At 38.7% G+C, this 16,085-nt stretch overlaps 1 protein-coding gene across 6 annotated transcripts; it reads left to right on the forward strand.

Annotated features, from left to right (window-relative positions):
• The first annotated feature begins 7 nt into the window (after positions 1–7).
• RPS6KB1 (ribosomal protein S6 kinase B1) lies at positions 8–15,832 on the forward strand. Of its 6 annotated transcripts, XM_040532311.1 has the most exons (15): positions 9–214; positions 3,232–3,281; positions 4,296–4,416; positions 4,779–4,847; positions 5,246–5,393; positions 5,686–5,743; positions 6,688–6,788; positions 7,509–7,599; positions 7,781–7,871; positions 8,175–8,282; positions 8,564–8,626; positions 9,556–9,633; positions 11,211–11,318; positions 11,907–12,019; positions 12,547–15,832. In XM_040532311.1, the coding sequence occupies exons 1-15, from the start codon at positions 143–145 to the stop codon at positions 12,782–12,784; spliced, it is 1,509 nt and encodes a 502-aa protein (XP_040388245.1). In that variant the 5' UTR covers positions 9–142; the 3' UTR covers positions 12,785–15,832. The 6 variants fall into 6 exon arrangements, 5 of the variants coding, with proteins under 5 accessions (XP_040388246.1, XP_040388250.1, XP_040388247.1 ...); XM_040532312.1 differs by lacking the exon at positions 9,556–9,633 and having other exon boundaries at positions 8–214; XM_040532316.1 differs by lacking the exons at positions 11,211–11,318; positions 11,907–12,019; positions 12,547–15,832 and adding an exon at positions 11,025–11,196 and having other exon boundaries at positions 8–214.
• The last annotated feature ends 253 nt before the right edge of the window (positions 15,833–16,085 follow it).

A 16,085-nucleotide genomic window follows, 5' to 3' on the forward strand; every position in this document is an offset into this window, starting at 1 on the left:
CCGGAGTCGGGGCGGGGGCGCATGCGCAGCGCGGCCGGGCAGCCGGCGATGGCGGCCGTGGCGGAGTTGGGGGGTGCGGGCCCATGAGGCGGCGCAGGCCCCGGGCACGCAGCGCAGCCGGGAAGGGGGCGGCGGCGGCGCCATGGCGGGCGTGTTCGACATCGACCTGGACCAGCCCGAGGACGCGGGCTCGGACGAGGAGCTGGAGGAGGGGGTGAGAGCGGCGGGCACGGGCCGGCGGCGCGGGGCGGGCGCTGAGGGGAGCGGCGGGGCCGGGGCCGGGGCCGGGGCCGGGGCGGGCCCGGGGCCGCCGGGGCCATCCCGCCCGGCCGGGGCCGGGGAAGGAGCCGGCGGTGAGGGGAGCGCGGCCGAGGCGGGGCCGGGCCGGGGAAGGCGAGGCCGCCGCCGTGGCCGTGAGGGCCCCGCGCCCGTCCTGCCGCAGGCCGCCACCGCGTCGCGCTGCCTGGGGCCCCTCCCCAGGAACGGGGCGCTCTTCTCCGGCCCGGGCGTCGCAGCGGTTTGGGTTTTTATTTTTCCCGTCCCACGTTTTAGCGTCAGCGCGGAGCCGCCGAGCTGTCTCGGGCTGTGTGAAGGCGTTGCTCTGGCGCCAGAATTAAAAGCAGGGCTTTAAAGCGCTGCCTGACGTCTCTGCGGATCAGCGTGCGTCCCCGGCCGCTTTCCCAAGCGGGTCACCTTGTGGTCTGCAGCCTGCCGTGCTATAATAGTCCTGTAGGCTCTGTTAAAACTTCCAGTCGCCGTTAATACTTCTCTAGTACTGCTGCTTATCGATATTGTTTTCTATATTAGATGTTTGCTATTGCTTGAACTGCAGCCGCATTTATTTTATGCTGTTTAAACGCTGCTTGGAGTCTCTGAGATGCCCGGTGTCACAGCTGGAATACCCACACCGCATGTAAGCTGTGGAGATATTTGACAGCTGCAGGCATGACCAGGTCTCAAGATTGCAGGAAAAAGCAGTGTTTGTCACCTCAGTAATCAATAAAGCGTCTGGCTTTAAAAACGTCCATTGCATCACACCGCTAATGCTGCCAAGAGCAGGTTCTAAGGGGATGGCAAGAAAGTTGAATTTTTTCTCTCTCACGTTCCAATAATTCAGTCGTGGGAGATAATTTAAATGTTTTATTAGTTATTGTGGATTTTGAAAAAGATGTCACGACTGAAGTATTTCTGGCACAGTTTCTGTGAATGTGAATGCACGGTGGCAACCTAATGTGGTTCTCGGGTTAAAATACAGGAAGATTAGAATGGACCTGAAGTTAAAACAGGACTGACAGGTAGGGAATAGCAGAGTAGGAAAGAAAGGGAAGTGTCTCAGGAAAGTGTAAGGGAAGAAATGTTTTACAAGCATCAGAAATACATTGCAGCCAGAACAGCTAAGACCATTAAAGTGAAAGTGAGCAAGATGTAAAGCCTGGGGTGTTTTGTCAATCTCTGTGGTGCTGGACCCAGGTGCCGCCTGAAAGCCGTGAGCCTAGGAGCATCCAGAACAGAGCAGTTGTAGTTTTAAGTAGGCTTGGCTGTTCTAGAAAACCTGAAGAATCGTTTAAATGGAGCGTTAACTCATAAAATGTGTGGTTGTTAGCGCAAATCATTGTGGTAAAAAAGCACCTTTATTTTTTAGTCTGTAATAAATGAAAAAATAAGTACAAACTGAAGGGCCTCTAGCATCCCAGCTGGAATGCTGTCGCATTTTTCAGTTTTGAAACAAGAAGAAATCCTGAAAATAGTTGAGTGGTATCTAAAGCGAATGTTGTTCACGTTAATACTGAGAAGGAAAACCATAGTTGACAGCAGCAAGAGCAGTCTGTACAGGCTTTGCCAGAACCTTTGGGTAACCTGGGAAGAGAAGTTGTTCTGGGAACGTGATGGGTGTTTATTCTCTGTGTCCATTGTCGTCTAACGGTAGGGTCAAGGGCAGCTTTAGCAGGTTTTATTGTGAAACAGATGTCAATTGGCTGGATTTCTCTAATAAATGATATCGAGAGGACGGGAGCTAGCAAATCTCTGATCTGGAAACAGACTTGAACTTTTGGACTCGGCGATTGCTTGTAGGCGGCACCAGGAGTTAAATTCCCCTCTAGATCACCTCCCAAAATCTACCAGCCTCTGTAAGCTTTGGTGGTTAAATGATTTGGAAGCAATGGAAAGCTTACAATTTGATTTTGTAAGCGAAAAGCCTAACCAGATATTTTAAGATACGCTCCTTATCTTGGTCTGCTATTTTCAGATCTCTGTACAGCTTTTTTTTCTTCTGGTTCCCTGAATCACCCGAGTCACTCGTCATAATATCTGTATTCAGTCTGTAGATTCCAGGCTGTTTCTCACTAACTTGCAGTCGCTATCTTGTGTGCGTATTTATAAATCTAAAGCCGTAAGCTATAGTCTAAAGCTTACTAGAAGCTTGCCCATTCAATTCTATTTGTGTGCATTCCAGCTGTCTGCTTGGTTTGCGCTTCTTTTGCCACCTAGAGCCATAATTAGAGGAAGGCATTCTCTTGCATAAGGGATCAAGTCGAAAATTCTTCGAAGAAAATATCTCTTCGAAATTGAGCTGCATTCTTTGGTGACTGGTCCTGGTGCTGAACTGCTAGAGCCTTCTTTGCTAGTATTTTGCATTAATCCGTCTGAATGATTATTGGTCAGAAAAGGTGTTTTAAGACCAGAGTCAACCTTAATTCTTTCATCACTATTGGGATTTGATTATTATCAATATAGAATGATAAAGCCTTCTCAGTTCATTATTTGCTTCTAGTTCATGTGAATCCCAGTTCATCAGTTCAGTCTTTACTGTAGTTCTAATTTGCACAGTATTGTAGGAGGTATTTAAAACTCCTATGGAAGAGCAACTAAATAAAATAATAATAATGCGATGCCTTAACATTTTTAGGGTTCACTTGCGGGATGAAATTGTTACTTCTAATATATAATTGAGTGATAACTCAGTCAGGTAAAACAGTGTTTCCCTGTGTCATTGTTTGAGATATGTTGAAGTTCTGCAACTCTTGCACAGGATTTTAGAGATTTGTTACCTTCTGCTGATAACTTATTATTCATGACATTTAAACTTGTTTAATTATATACACACACACACATATAAGAAATGAAGTTATTTATGTGAAGAAGTTGTAAACTACATCAGTACATCTGTTTTTCATTCTGCTATGTTTCTTACGTTGTGATTAATCTTCCTTCTACTCCTCCCATCCCCAGGGTCAATTAAGTGAGAGCATGGACCATGGAGGAGTTGGCCAATATGACCTGTAAGTTGCTGCTAGGAAATGTTCTGTACTATTCATGCCAACTGTATATGATCTCTACTTTTATTACATTGTTAAGTTGAATAGAAAATTCTGTCATTCTCGTTCGAGTTGTTTCTAGTTGTTTCTTAACACTAAAATCTGTGAATTGTATCTTGAAATAAAACAACAATAATAAAAATAATTCTGGCAAAACCTGCTGTTGTGTTTAATCCTTGTTTCTCCTAACACACCTATTGGATTTGACTAATACTTGCACTACGAATGTAGTGCACTGTTTGCAGGACGTTGTAAGTTCTGCCAGTTTTATAAAGCCTACAGTGCATATTTGCGTAGCAGTCTGAAGCAGACGAGTTCAGAAGTTCTGATTTGAAGTTCATGAGACAGCTACCATTTAGCCTGACTTCATGTATAGATTTCCAGATTGTTTTCAGTGTCTCTTGTAAGAAGAGAGCAGTGACAGTTAAAACAGTTCAGTTACATTTACTGCAGCTGGGTCAATGTGTTGGCCTTGCCCCGTGTTTTCCAGAAATGTAGTATAATTTTGAAGCATCATTAACTTATGGTTCAGTCTTCTTTTGTGACATGTTCAGAGTTGTGAGACTTTTTTTGTTACAGCTTTTTCTGCATGTTATTTATGTTACAGAAGTCTTACCGTGACCGTTGGTACCGCTGAATGTGATTTAAAACTTAAACAGACTTTATAGCCCTGTAGATCTTGTGGAAATACCTAAGTCAGTTTGAGGCTGTGGTCCTTCAAACTTAATTCTGGTATAACACAAAGATTTATTATGCATTAAAATGAAGGAATGGTCTTTTTTTGTGCAAGTTGCAACTTACTGCTTTGCACACACCTAAATACAATTTCTGATGCTAAGAATTCTCCAGATCTCCAAAGCAGCCATTCAGTTATGTCAGTTATACTCTAAGTTTTGCAGTAAGTAATTTGCTTGATTACTATCTCTTGATTATTTCAAGTATCGGGTAGTCTTATATTCTTGTTTCGGTTTTATCCAGTGGCATGGAACATTGCGAAAAATTTGAGATTTCAGAAACTAGTGTAAACAGAGGTCCAGAAAAGATCCGACCCGAGTGCTTTGAGTTACTACGCGTACTTGGCAAAGGTGGCTATGGAAAGGTAAGGAACTCTTTTCTACAAAAGTAAATCTGTTATACTGAAGTCAGACAAAGTACTTGTCTGCTGCCTTTGGTGAGGTCCAGTCTTACCACGCTGTATTCTCAAAAACTCACCCTCCCTGAAGGTAACCTCAGGGCTGCCAAGGTTGGTTGGGACCAAGGTCAGTGGCAGGGCCTCACCAGATGGGGGCAGTACAAAATATTCCAAAGTAGTTTGTGTTCAGATAGTTAGCTCTTCTCCATCAGGCACCTTTACAATTTGCAGATGACCTTGTATCTGTTTTCCAGAACTTGGTTTTTAACTTTTGACAGCTAATGCAGTTCATAATAATAAGTGATTACTTTTGTATTGGTGTTGTATAGGTATTTCAAGTACGAAAAGTAACTGGAGCAAATACTGGGAAGATTTTTGCCATGAAAGTTCTTAAAAAGGTAATGTGAATGTTTAGCTGTTACAGTTACATAATTACTTAATATACCTGAAATCAGTCTTTATCTATGATATGCCCAGTTGCTACAGAGGAATAGTTGAAATTATAATTAATCTAACTAAATTGTTTAACCTGTGAAGTTCTTAGTGGAGAATTTAAATATTTCAAGAGATCCATTCCAATCTAAAGTATTCTATGACTTTTAAATAAATAAGGAATTAAACTTTGGCAAGAAACCTGTCATGTTATGTTGATATGGGGAAATTTTTATTCTGTTGCTGACTCATATATAGTGTTGTGATTTAGTAAACTCAGAATGAAACTAAATATAAAAGCCTGAATTGTTTAGTGTGTTTTTGTACTTACACACTTGTTCTTGTACTCACTTGCTTTTTGTAGGCAATGATTGTAAGGAATGCAAAAGATACAGCTCATACAAAAGCAGAGCGGAATATACTGGAGGAAGTGAAACATCCCTTCATTGTAGACTTAATTTATGCCTTTCAGACTGGTGGAAAACTCTACCTCATCCTTGAGTATCTCAGTGGTCAGTATATGAAGTTGTTACCTTATTCTTGGTATCTTAGGTAATCTAGAACTTGGGTTTCTAATTATAAATAAAAGGGCAACTAACTATTGGCATTGTGGTCTGAAAAACGTACAATAGGCTAGTATTAAGAATACCTAGAATTTGTTGTCATTTTATGTGAAACAACTCTTTGTAGAGCAGTACAGATTAACTGTTTCTAACAGTTTTCCTGGAAAACAGTTTTTTCCCTGACTAAAATGATAGAATGCACTTTAATAGAGTATAATACTTCTAACTTTTCTCATGACAGGAGGAGAACTATTTATGCAGTTAGAGAGAGAAGGGATATTTATGGAAGACACAGCTTGGTAAGTGAAACTATTTTGGTAAACTAATAGGGGTTTTTTGAGTGCTTAAATTGTTCATTCTAACTTGGGAGAACTGTAACTACTCATTCATTTCATCGTCTAGAGAAAACAGCAATTAACTGGGCTTTGGGAAGATGTGTGTGTTCTGTGCTTACCAGTTTGTGCTGGCAGAACTACAGTCTTACTGCCAGAGAGGGTCCGCTGCTGGTTGCTGACTGTGGCTGCATTCCACAGGGCTGTGGTAAAGGATGTTGGGGAAAAGACTGAAAGACTTGCTCTGAATCCGCTTGTGTTTTTGATCCATGTGCAATTTTACCAGCCAATTACTGACAAATTACTATCGAGTCTGTGTTCTCCTAATGATCAGATATGTGAAGTGATAAAGGTAATTATTCTAATGAATGAGAATTAGCCTTTTGAGTAGTGATATTTTACATATAAACAAGCTGAAGTTACCGCTTTTTGATTAGGTTTCACGCAACTAGATATGGTTGTATCTTCCCACAGCACATGCTGATAGTGTCTTAGAAAAGCTTTGAAGTGCGTATGAGGCTGTAGTACCGCTCCACAGATAGCACTCAGGGTGCTGTCGGTTGCATTCTTAGCTTCAGGTTTTTTCTTCAGCTTTGACATCTAGATGTGGTAATACAGAGTGAAGCATGTTTTAACCAGTAACTGGTAAATTCAGATCCCTTCAAATAGATAATAAGGTAGCTACTGAGCAGATAAACCTAATGCTAATGGTGTAATTTTGTAGTTCAATTGGAGTGTCTGTGCCCTTTGGCAAACAAACCTCAAAGGCATCATTGTTTCTCTAGCTTATTCTCTCAAGCACTTCTAATGATACTTTCAAGGAATCATTGCTGTGTACGTAGTAGCCTTAGTGCTTAAGATGCTTTGCATGATTGAATGTGTCTAATTGTGTGGCATGTGTTCTCTTCCAGCTTTTACTTGGCAGAAATCTCAATGGCACTGGGGCACTTACATCAAAAAGGAATCATCTATCGTGACCTGAAGCCAGAAAATATCATGCTTAATCATCAAGGTAGAAATATAATAATAGTTACACTGTCAGTCTTTTGAAAGTGATTCTTTAAAGGTCACAACACTTCATTCTTAAAAGAATTTCTTTGTAACAACGGTGTGTTCGTTATCACTCCCGATATAACTGTGTAACTGCCAAAGCTAATTGCTTGCTTTTAAACATAGCTTCCTCAGATTTAATGGAGAGGATCCAGCAAGCTCCGAGTTCTATGTATATAGACACAGGCACTTTTTGAATGGTTGACTTGCTACGTCTGCATCTCTGAAATTTATTCGAGCATAATTCTACTGGGTCATTGTAAACTACTTAAAGATCTGTGTCTCCACTGCATCATCTCTGACACTTCAGTAACGGGGATAACTGAAGACCAGCTAGGAAGGGACAAGTTAGGTAGGATGCCAAATAATCTGCAGATGATGTGACTGATGGAGCTGTTGACACTTTAGCAGCAATTCCTGAATGCACTGTTACTTTGACTGTATGACACTGATTTAGCCTGGCAATCTGTACCATCCAGGATTTTCATGTTATACTAAACAACTTATTCTTTATTTTTATGGGTGATTACCTCATTCTGGTTTAGAACTGTATTGCTTCCTCAGACAATTGAGGTAGTTCGGAGTTATAGCATAATGATGTTAACAGTATTTTTTAACGTATCTTACATAGATGTCAGAATAGTAGCATTTATGTTCTTAAATATTATTTATTTGATTTCAGGTCATGTAAAATTGACTGACTTCGGATTATGTAAAGAATCTATTCACGATGGAACAGTCACACACACATTCTGTGGAACAATTGAATACATGTGAGCTGCCTGATGAAACGTAAAAGTATTGCTCTGGGCTGGGGGTAGTGATTAAATTTTGCCTTTTTTAACTGATGGTTCATATGTTCAGTCACTTACGGAAATTTTACTTGAAAACGAGCAGTCGGAATTAGTATTAATTATTAAAATACTTTCATATTTTCAATTTTTCTTATTATAGGGCCCCTGAAATCTTGATGAGGAGTGGGCATAATCGTGCTGTGGACTGGTGGAGTTTGGGGGCATTAATGTATGACATGCTGACTGGAGCAGTAGGTGCACAGTTATAATTGCATGTATTTCTCTTTATAGCTTTTGAAATTACGCATATTCTAATTCAATTGCATGTATAAATATGTACATAACTGTAGAGACTGCAAGTAAGAAATACAACTAAAATATGACTATACTGATTTTGACTACAGTCATGAGCTGCTCTCATCCAAACAATTAGTTGGAAGTCCCATTTGCAGTAATTTTATTTGCTTTATAAATTACTGAAATGAGTTCTGTGTGCACAAATAAGAGACCTAAACAAGTCGTATTTTTCCTTCCATCACAATGGTGCTTTCTAGCCTCCTTTCACTGGGGAGAACAGAAAGAAAACAATTGACAAGATTCTCAAGTGTAAACTCAACTTGCCTCCCTACCTCACACAAGAAGCCAGAGATCTGCTTAAAAAGGTACAATTTTAACGAATGTCAGTACTACACGAGTATGTAGAAAATAAGGATATAATGATACCACTATGGCTATTCAGTCCATGCTTGACTACTACTAAGTCAGTCTTGGTTTTGTGTGGCACAGAAAGTGATTTTCCTTGAAAATACAATTGTTTTCTGATGAATGCAGATTTTCTGATTGTTCCATATTCATTCTGCATGGTATTCGTTCATGATGATTTCTGTCAGGACTAGTCTAATCATAATGGCATAACTAATTTGGGATGTTATTTCTCATTAAGCTGCTAAAAAGAAATGCTGCCTCACGTCTAGGAGCTGGTCCTGGAGATGCTGGAGAAGTTCAGGTAACTTTTGCTAACTCAAGAATTCTTAAATTACCTCACTGAAAATATACAGTAGCTTAGTGGGTACATCAGGGGAGGAGAGTTCTTCTGTCTTGAAGTGTAACAAGCAAAAAGGCAGCTCTGCATGACAAGTGATTGAAACATGAACGCTTTGAAGTTTAACAAAAGAGCAGTTGTCTGCATATTCAGTAATTTGAGATTTGGAAAGTAACTTTCCTTCTTTAGCTCTGTCTTCTAGTAGATCTTTTTTACTAGTTTCACAATGCTGAATTTGACAGTCAACCACGTAAGTGATGTTACTCCATCAATCTGATGAAAAACCCGCCAGCCCTTACATTTAGTACAACTCCCAGGGGAAAAGTGTAACTAATTGGCATTAAATGTTGCACAGTGAAATCTTAAGCAGAAGCCTAGTTCCTATTTCTTCCAGCTTGACTTTCTGTGGTGAGATTAACCTACTATAGTCATTCCACAGTTCTGATAAGTTGTCATTAATAAAGCGTTTCATCATTATTTTCAGATACCTAACATTTAAAGTTGAAAAATGTTGAGGTGTTTTGCATGTCAACCGTCTTTTTCTAATGCTTTCAAGGAAAACATGATAGGGACATATGTTGTCTGACTAGGAGGTATGGTATCAATTTTCAGGTCTTCCAGCTAATCTGACGTAATGCTGCAGAATATATTACGCTGGGCCTGTATGTGATTTTGGAAAGACACCACAGAGAGGGTCTGAAAAGAACATGCTTATTAATTCTTGGTCTTGTTTTAATTTGCTTTAACAGTAACATTTAACAAAAACAGTTGTATCTTATTTCTGGAAGATCTTACCTTAAGATAAAATCTAGATCTTAACTTTTTAATCTTAAATTTCTGCAATTTTTACTCAGAAGGCTGATGCATGACTGTGCTATTGCTAACTCTTCTAGGCTCACCCGTTCTTCAGACACATTAACTGGGATGAGCTGTTGGCACGAAAGGTGGAACCTCCTTTTAAACCCTTATTGGTATGTACTCAGAGTACTGTGAGATATTCCTCCTATACCTTTAGGAAAAGTCTTAAACAATGTGATATCTGAAACTCAGAAACATTCACTCTTACAAACCAGAATACCATTGCTTTCTGTTAACTTTAAATACTTAAATGCATCACCTTAGGTTACTGGTTCTCAGATTGACCCTTTTCAAATCAAAGGGAGAAACTACTTTAAGTGCAGATTTCTTTTTGTCTTCCTGAGATGCTATATCAACATTTAAGAAACAAAAACATTCCTTCATGCTTTTCTGTCTTATTCTACAGTCATGGTATTCAGCTGTCACTGGAATATAATCTTGCTTATGTGAGAAGGTGGCAACATCAGCTAAGAGCTAATTTATTCATCTGTTCAGGCTCCTGAAGGAAGAAAGTTCTACTTCAGTTTTATTTCCTCCTGCTTCTAAGCTGTAGATTAATCAGTCTTGGAAGTGCAGTTATTTCTGAATTTCTGCTTCTAAACATTATATAGTAAGTAAGATGATAGTTGCTAGGCAGAAGTAAATGAAGTCACGTAATTAAGCACTTTGGATGTTTGCTTATTAATATTTATACTGCGTCTAGTACATTTAGGCAGTAATTAAAGTTCACCTCAAACCAAAGATGTCATGAATAAGCCTGTATTTATATTTTGATTACATGATGTGTCTTTTCTTTTTTTTTTCTTTTTTTTTTTTTTTTGCTCTGGGTCCGATTAGCCACAGCAGCAAGGGCATAGGTACTCTTGCCAGTTCCTGACTCTACTAAAAGTATCACTTTGAACTGACTTATGCATCACTAATGTTGAGCATACTCCAGTATGGGGACTCCAGGCCTTTTGTCCTCTCCTTTTTTGAATGAAATCCAGAATGACATGAAAGACTGCTATTTCCAAACCAAGTATTTGAAGATAGCTTTCTTGTCTGTTATTAGGAAATTTATGAAAGTTGTTCTTACTAACCAGGCGGTTTTTAACATTATGCTTCCATGGTTGCATGAAGGCGTCCACAAATCGCATACGTATTTGCCTTTTCGGTAATACCTGAGGAGTGAGAGAGGGATCTTGGAATGATGTCTGTTGTTCTTTGACTAAATTAAAGAATACTTTTCAGAGCCACTTATTCCACAGTTGTCATTTGTCCCTTACAGTATAAACACTTCTCTATCTGCAAAAATGGGATGAAATTAATCTGGAGAGAGACTTCCAGAAACTAATAGTTGCATTTGTTCTATACTGGTTGTGACCAGGGTTACACTTGCAAGAAACTGGCATTGTATTTCTAAAAGTTTTTGTTTGTAATTTGACATTTTTTAAAGGCATCTTTTTAATTTGTGTTCCTTTTTGATCCATAATTTTTGCCCCTCCCCCTTGCCTTTATTTCTCAGTGTCAGTGCCCATAGTGACCTCCCACTGGCAGCGACAGGATTCCGACACCACTCCAGGGTTTTACTACAGCAGAGCTCTGCCAAAAACCTATGGAATGAACTCCATCCAGAGGCTACACTGATCACCGCTAAGCCATTTGGTTGATATCTGTAATATAAACCCTTAATCATTTTGTTTTTGCAAAGCAATCTGAAGAGGATGTGAGCCAGTTTGATTCAAAGTTTACACGTCAGACACCTGTTGATAGCCCAGATGACTCTACTCTCAGTGAAAGTGCCAACCAGGTCTTTCTGGTAAGTGAGCCAGACAAGTGTTGGGTGACTGCGGAGAGTTATGTAGTGTTACTTGGAAACAGTAGGGCATTTCAGGTAATTTAATTCTGTAGAATTTTACCATCTGATACTTGAAGCAAACTATCTTAATTTTAAATACATATACTGCAACAGGTTTGCAATGTTTGCGGACTTTATATACTTTAGCTTGATTGTTTCGGGCATTTTAAAAATAATAGATAAGTTAAAACTCACAGCCAACAAACACTGCTTACTTTCTGAAATGTCAGTGTTCTAATTCGAAATTGCATTAACAATCCTGGGGATGGGATTGTTTTGATAGACGTGGGGTCAGTCCATTCTGTACATCAAAATTAGTTAATTTGAGCGTGCCTCTGCGAATCTGTGATCTGAGTAGAAATATCGGGTGAGCAGGCATCCAAGTAAGAAATTCCCTCAAGTCCTGCTGTTTGCTTCAGGAAGTGAGTTCATGTGTCTACGGTTACTGCCCTTTTTATACTTTTCATTTAATGATGGTAATAACTGCACAAGTGATCAGAAATGTAAATCTTGCCTGTATGTTACAGAGCACTCCTTCCTGTTTTGCAGGGTTTTACGTACGTGGCTCCATCTGTACTTGAAAGTGTAAAAGAGAAATTTTCTTTTGAACCAAAAATTCGATCACCTCGCAGATTCATAGGTAGCCCTAGGACACCAGTCAGGTATCTCTTTTTTCTTTCTTTCCTTTTTTTTTTTTTTTTTGGTAATACACTTTTTTGGCAAGTAGTTAAAAATATGGCCTTTCTTCTAAGTAACCTCATCTGCTATTAAAGTGATAACTTTACAAACCATATTATTAGAGATAAATTTATGGTGTTTGGCAGCACAGGAAGTACTAATTTGCCAGCTATGCAAAACTGGTACAGCCTCACAGTCTGGTGACTTTGGTACAGTGTTCCTGTAAAACTTTCAGAACATCCAAAGTGCTTATGTGCTGCTCAAGGATCATTTTAGTATAGAAAGTTCTGCAATCGTCTAGAAATTTATCCCAGTTATTCAAATGAGAGGATTTTACTTCACAAGAGGCCACAGTAGATGATAGACTTGAAAACTCTCAAACTTCTGGAAGTGGAAGGAAGAATTAAATACTTCTCAACAGACATTTCAGTTCAGCTTCTTGCAGAATGAAGGACGTACCTTTGTGCTGTGTATATCTTCATCTCTGATTTTTATATTTCTTGTTTTAAAGCCCTGTAAAGTTTTCCCCTGGGGAATTTTGGGGAAGAGGTGCTTCTGCCAGCGCATCAAATACTCAGACACCTGTGGAATATCCAATGGAGACAAGTGGAATAGAACAAATGGATGTGACAGTCTGTGGAGAGGCCTCAGCACCACTTCCAATCCGGCAACCAAACTCTGGGCCATATAAAAAACAAGCTTTTCCCATGATTTCCAAACGACCAGAGCACTTGCGCATGAATCTATGACAACACAATTTTTTAAGCCTTTGAAGGTGGAAAACAAAGAATGGACATAAGCCCTTTGAAGTTGAAATATGAGGGCTTGTATGGTTTACTTTTAAAAAGTGACAGTATCAAAGAGTCAGTCCTTGCACAGAGCGACTTGGAAAGCAAAGAAAAATGGATTTTTTTTTTCTGTCAATCAATGGTGCATAAAAAACTTTAGAAAATGGTATTGCAGAACTCTAGGCACATCATCTAACTGATTCGCAGTGACATCTTCTCACCTTATCAAGGATTTTTCAGCTTGGTAGCTTGAGACTGACAGTATTAAGGGTCAGGATGTTGCTTCAGAATCACTGGTCTAGTTGTGAATGTGTCAAGGAGGGTTAGCCCTTTCACTAGGCAAAGTATGAAATGCCTATATGCTTGCGTCTGAGGAATAATTAGCATGCAAGCTTGGTTAAGCTGTTTCCTGCAATGGGGTGGAATCAAAGATGAGAGATAAAATTAATTGGTATTTCACATTCAAAACCTAATGAGTTTTTTTATATATATAAGAAAAAATATATATTTTTCAAATAGATTTTTTTGATTCAGCTCATTATGGAAAGTATCCCAAAATTAAACTGCAAAATAATTGGTTGCTGCGAAGAAAGCAAAGGCTCTAGTTCTGATTCTCCTCATGAAACAAAAAATCAATAAGCAAATTACTCAATTACCAGCTTGGCAATGCGGGGTGGGAAAGAACTGTTTCACTTGCTTACCCAGCTGAAATACCTGTTCCTGCAAAGACAAATGGATCTAATCAAATCACAATGCTGCTATGTTCTAGGCTTAACTGGAAGCCATGGGCTCAAATACACGTCCTGCTTATTTCATCCTTGTCCTCAGCAGACATTTCACTGGGAAACATCACTTTTGTATATGCCAGTCACTTAGATGGAGACAGCTGAATATACTGAGATTCTTACCCATATAAAAGGTCAGGAAAAAGTGCATCGGAACACAAGGTCAGTCGATGTGGATATATTACCACAGGAAACATACGCAAGTTCTACATAGCATAAGCAAATAAACCTTTTTGTAACCAATGGGTAAGAACTCGAAAATTTTTTTAAAATAAAATTTTGCTTATGGGAGTTCCCTGTCATTATACATTTCTAAATTTACTAATTTTTTTTTCTATGCTGGGGCAATAAATTCGCTGATTGTATGAGGGAAAAAAAAATGTTATATGGCCTTTCAGTGAATGTCTTCCACAGTGGGTCAGAACTTTAGCAACTTAATTTAGGAAACATGTTCTAAGGACACTATTTATGTTTTTGAAATTGTCAAAATCTGTACAAATGACTTACAGGTACAAAGAATAAAAATAAAGGTAACTTTACCTTACTTAATACTTCCTGCCTTAAAGAAAGCATTTCCATGAACATAGCTGGTGAAAGGGTTAATATCTGCAGAGCTTTACACTAGTTAGAGTGTGTATGGTGTGTGCGTGTGTATATGATCATGCAACTGCATACAAGTCCTGTCATTTTTTGCCTGCCACATGTTGCATTATCTTTAGTCAAACTGTGCAAAGTCTACTTCTAGCGTTTCACAACAGTAGGGATTTTTTATAGATTCTGCTTATTCTGTGTATACTGAATCTTTTTGAGCCATAGGATCCAAGCCATAAAACTCTACACATGCTGAATCCAATCAGAGTGCTGTTCTCTAAAACTTGCAAGCCAGAAGGATTCAGTGATATCTTGGTGATACTGATGAAGAACCAACAAAAATATACTTATGATTGAGCAAAAAATAGTACTTTTTTCTTCCTGATAAGCCTTTTGTTGGAGAATTTCTTTTTTTTAAGCTTTATAAGGAACATCAAGTTACCTTATAGTGACATAAATTGTACGGGAAGGTTACCATTTTTCATTTGGTAATATGGCCACTGGTGACATGTTGTAAAACCGAAATCAAAGTGCTCACGTGTGTATGTATTATACATATTTGCAAAGAGGCAACACTGTGAGCAATGCCTGCTCCGTGCCACTTGTTAACATAGGTTTTGTAACATGTTTACTGACTTTAAAGCTTTTTTTTTTTTTTTGAGGCAAATCTCTCTTGGTCCTAGCTACAGCTAACAGTTGCTTTTTGGTTGGCTGGATCTAGTTGTCCAGTAGAGTTGGTTTAGTATGGCTGGCAAGAATGGCAAGAGTTGTTTGTCTGAATTCACTGCTTAATTACAGATACAGTTTTATCATTTTTAAAAGTAAATTTCATGTACTGTCAATGTTTCATCCCATAGATTCTAAGTTAATTCCCTACCATAACTGTGAAACTTTTGGAGTGTGACTCAGACAGCAAGCACACACTATGCAATATGGTTTATCCTGTATTTATTTGTAAAAATATCAGACATAGATCCTCTATATATATATAGTAGTGTCAAAATTACTAGTCATGACCTAAGGGGAGTGGAGTTCTAGCTCCTGTCTGGCTATTTCAGATAAGTGCAGAATGCATTGAATATTGGAGAGCTTAACAAGTGCTTTCTTTTGTTCATTTAAAAATGTCTTAAATTTTTCATTAGAGTATAGAATCTTATTTTTTTTATTTTGTATGAGCTGCGCTTTTTTAATTATAATCACTGAAAAAAATCACTATAATTTGATTTTATAGGATTTTTGTAGCATTACAAAAATATAGTAAAACTGAGGTTAATACCTGTTTTGGCTAACCATATAAAAGTATTAAACTTGAACAAAAGTCATATTTTTTTTTACTAGATGTTAAATAGGGGAGTATTTTGTTCTGCAGGTCATTATCACAAAAGGTTTATAGGTCAGCTGTGTTACCAGCAGTTTTTCTTTTCCCATTTAATGCAGAAGCTATTCTGGTATAAGATACTCAGAATTTCATCATTTTTTCTCTGTGGGAGTGATACATACATTTGATGCCATTTGTGTACTAAATTGTAATTTTGGGAATGCTGGAATAATTCCTACCAAGACTGTCTTAATTGTGCCATCTGACATTTGAATGTCATCCTGGTATTAGCTCATAATAAAAGATAAAAATAAATGAGTCAATTGTTCTTTTGAATATCCCTTTTTTTTTCTTACTATCCAAAAGCTGAACTGCTGGAGAACATTTAATATGCGTCCACGCTATATGGTGGATGTTTACTTCGGGTCTTATTCTCCTTTTAATATTAACTCCCAAACTGCTCTCACTGTTAATCACACTCCGTTTCCCAGTTTACAGAGAAGTAAAGGAGAAAAAAAAAGTTTTTAAGAACAAGGCAAATTACTTCAGTATTCTTCCTGTAGGTCCT

The sequence above is a fragment of the Cygnus olor genome, chromosome 20 (assembly GCF_009769625.2).
Source record: "Cygnus olor isolate bCygOlo1 chromosome 20, bCygOlo1.pri.v2, whole genome shotgun sequence".
Lineage (NCBI taxonomy): Eukaryota > Metazoa > Chordata > Aves > Anseriformes > Anatidae > Cygnus > Cygnus olor.

What these genes read in the sequence shown, in the direction of transcription:
- RPS6KB1 (XM_040532311.1), top strand. Translation starts at nt 143, where the DNA reads ATGGCGGGCGTGTTCGACATCGACCTGGACCAGCCCGAGGACGCGGGC. An exon ending in GGAGTTGGCCAATATGACCT is followed by an intron (nt 3,282 to 4,295) that starts GTAAGTTGCTGC and finishes GGTTTTATCCAG; the next exon opens with TGGCATGGAACATTGCGAAA. An exon ending in ATGACATGCTGACTGGAGCA is followed by an intron (nt 7,872 to 8,174) that starts GTAGGTGCACAG and finishes GGTGCTTTCTAG; the next exon opens with CCTCCTTTCACTGGGGAGAA.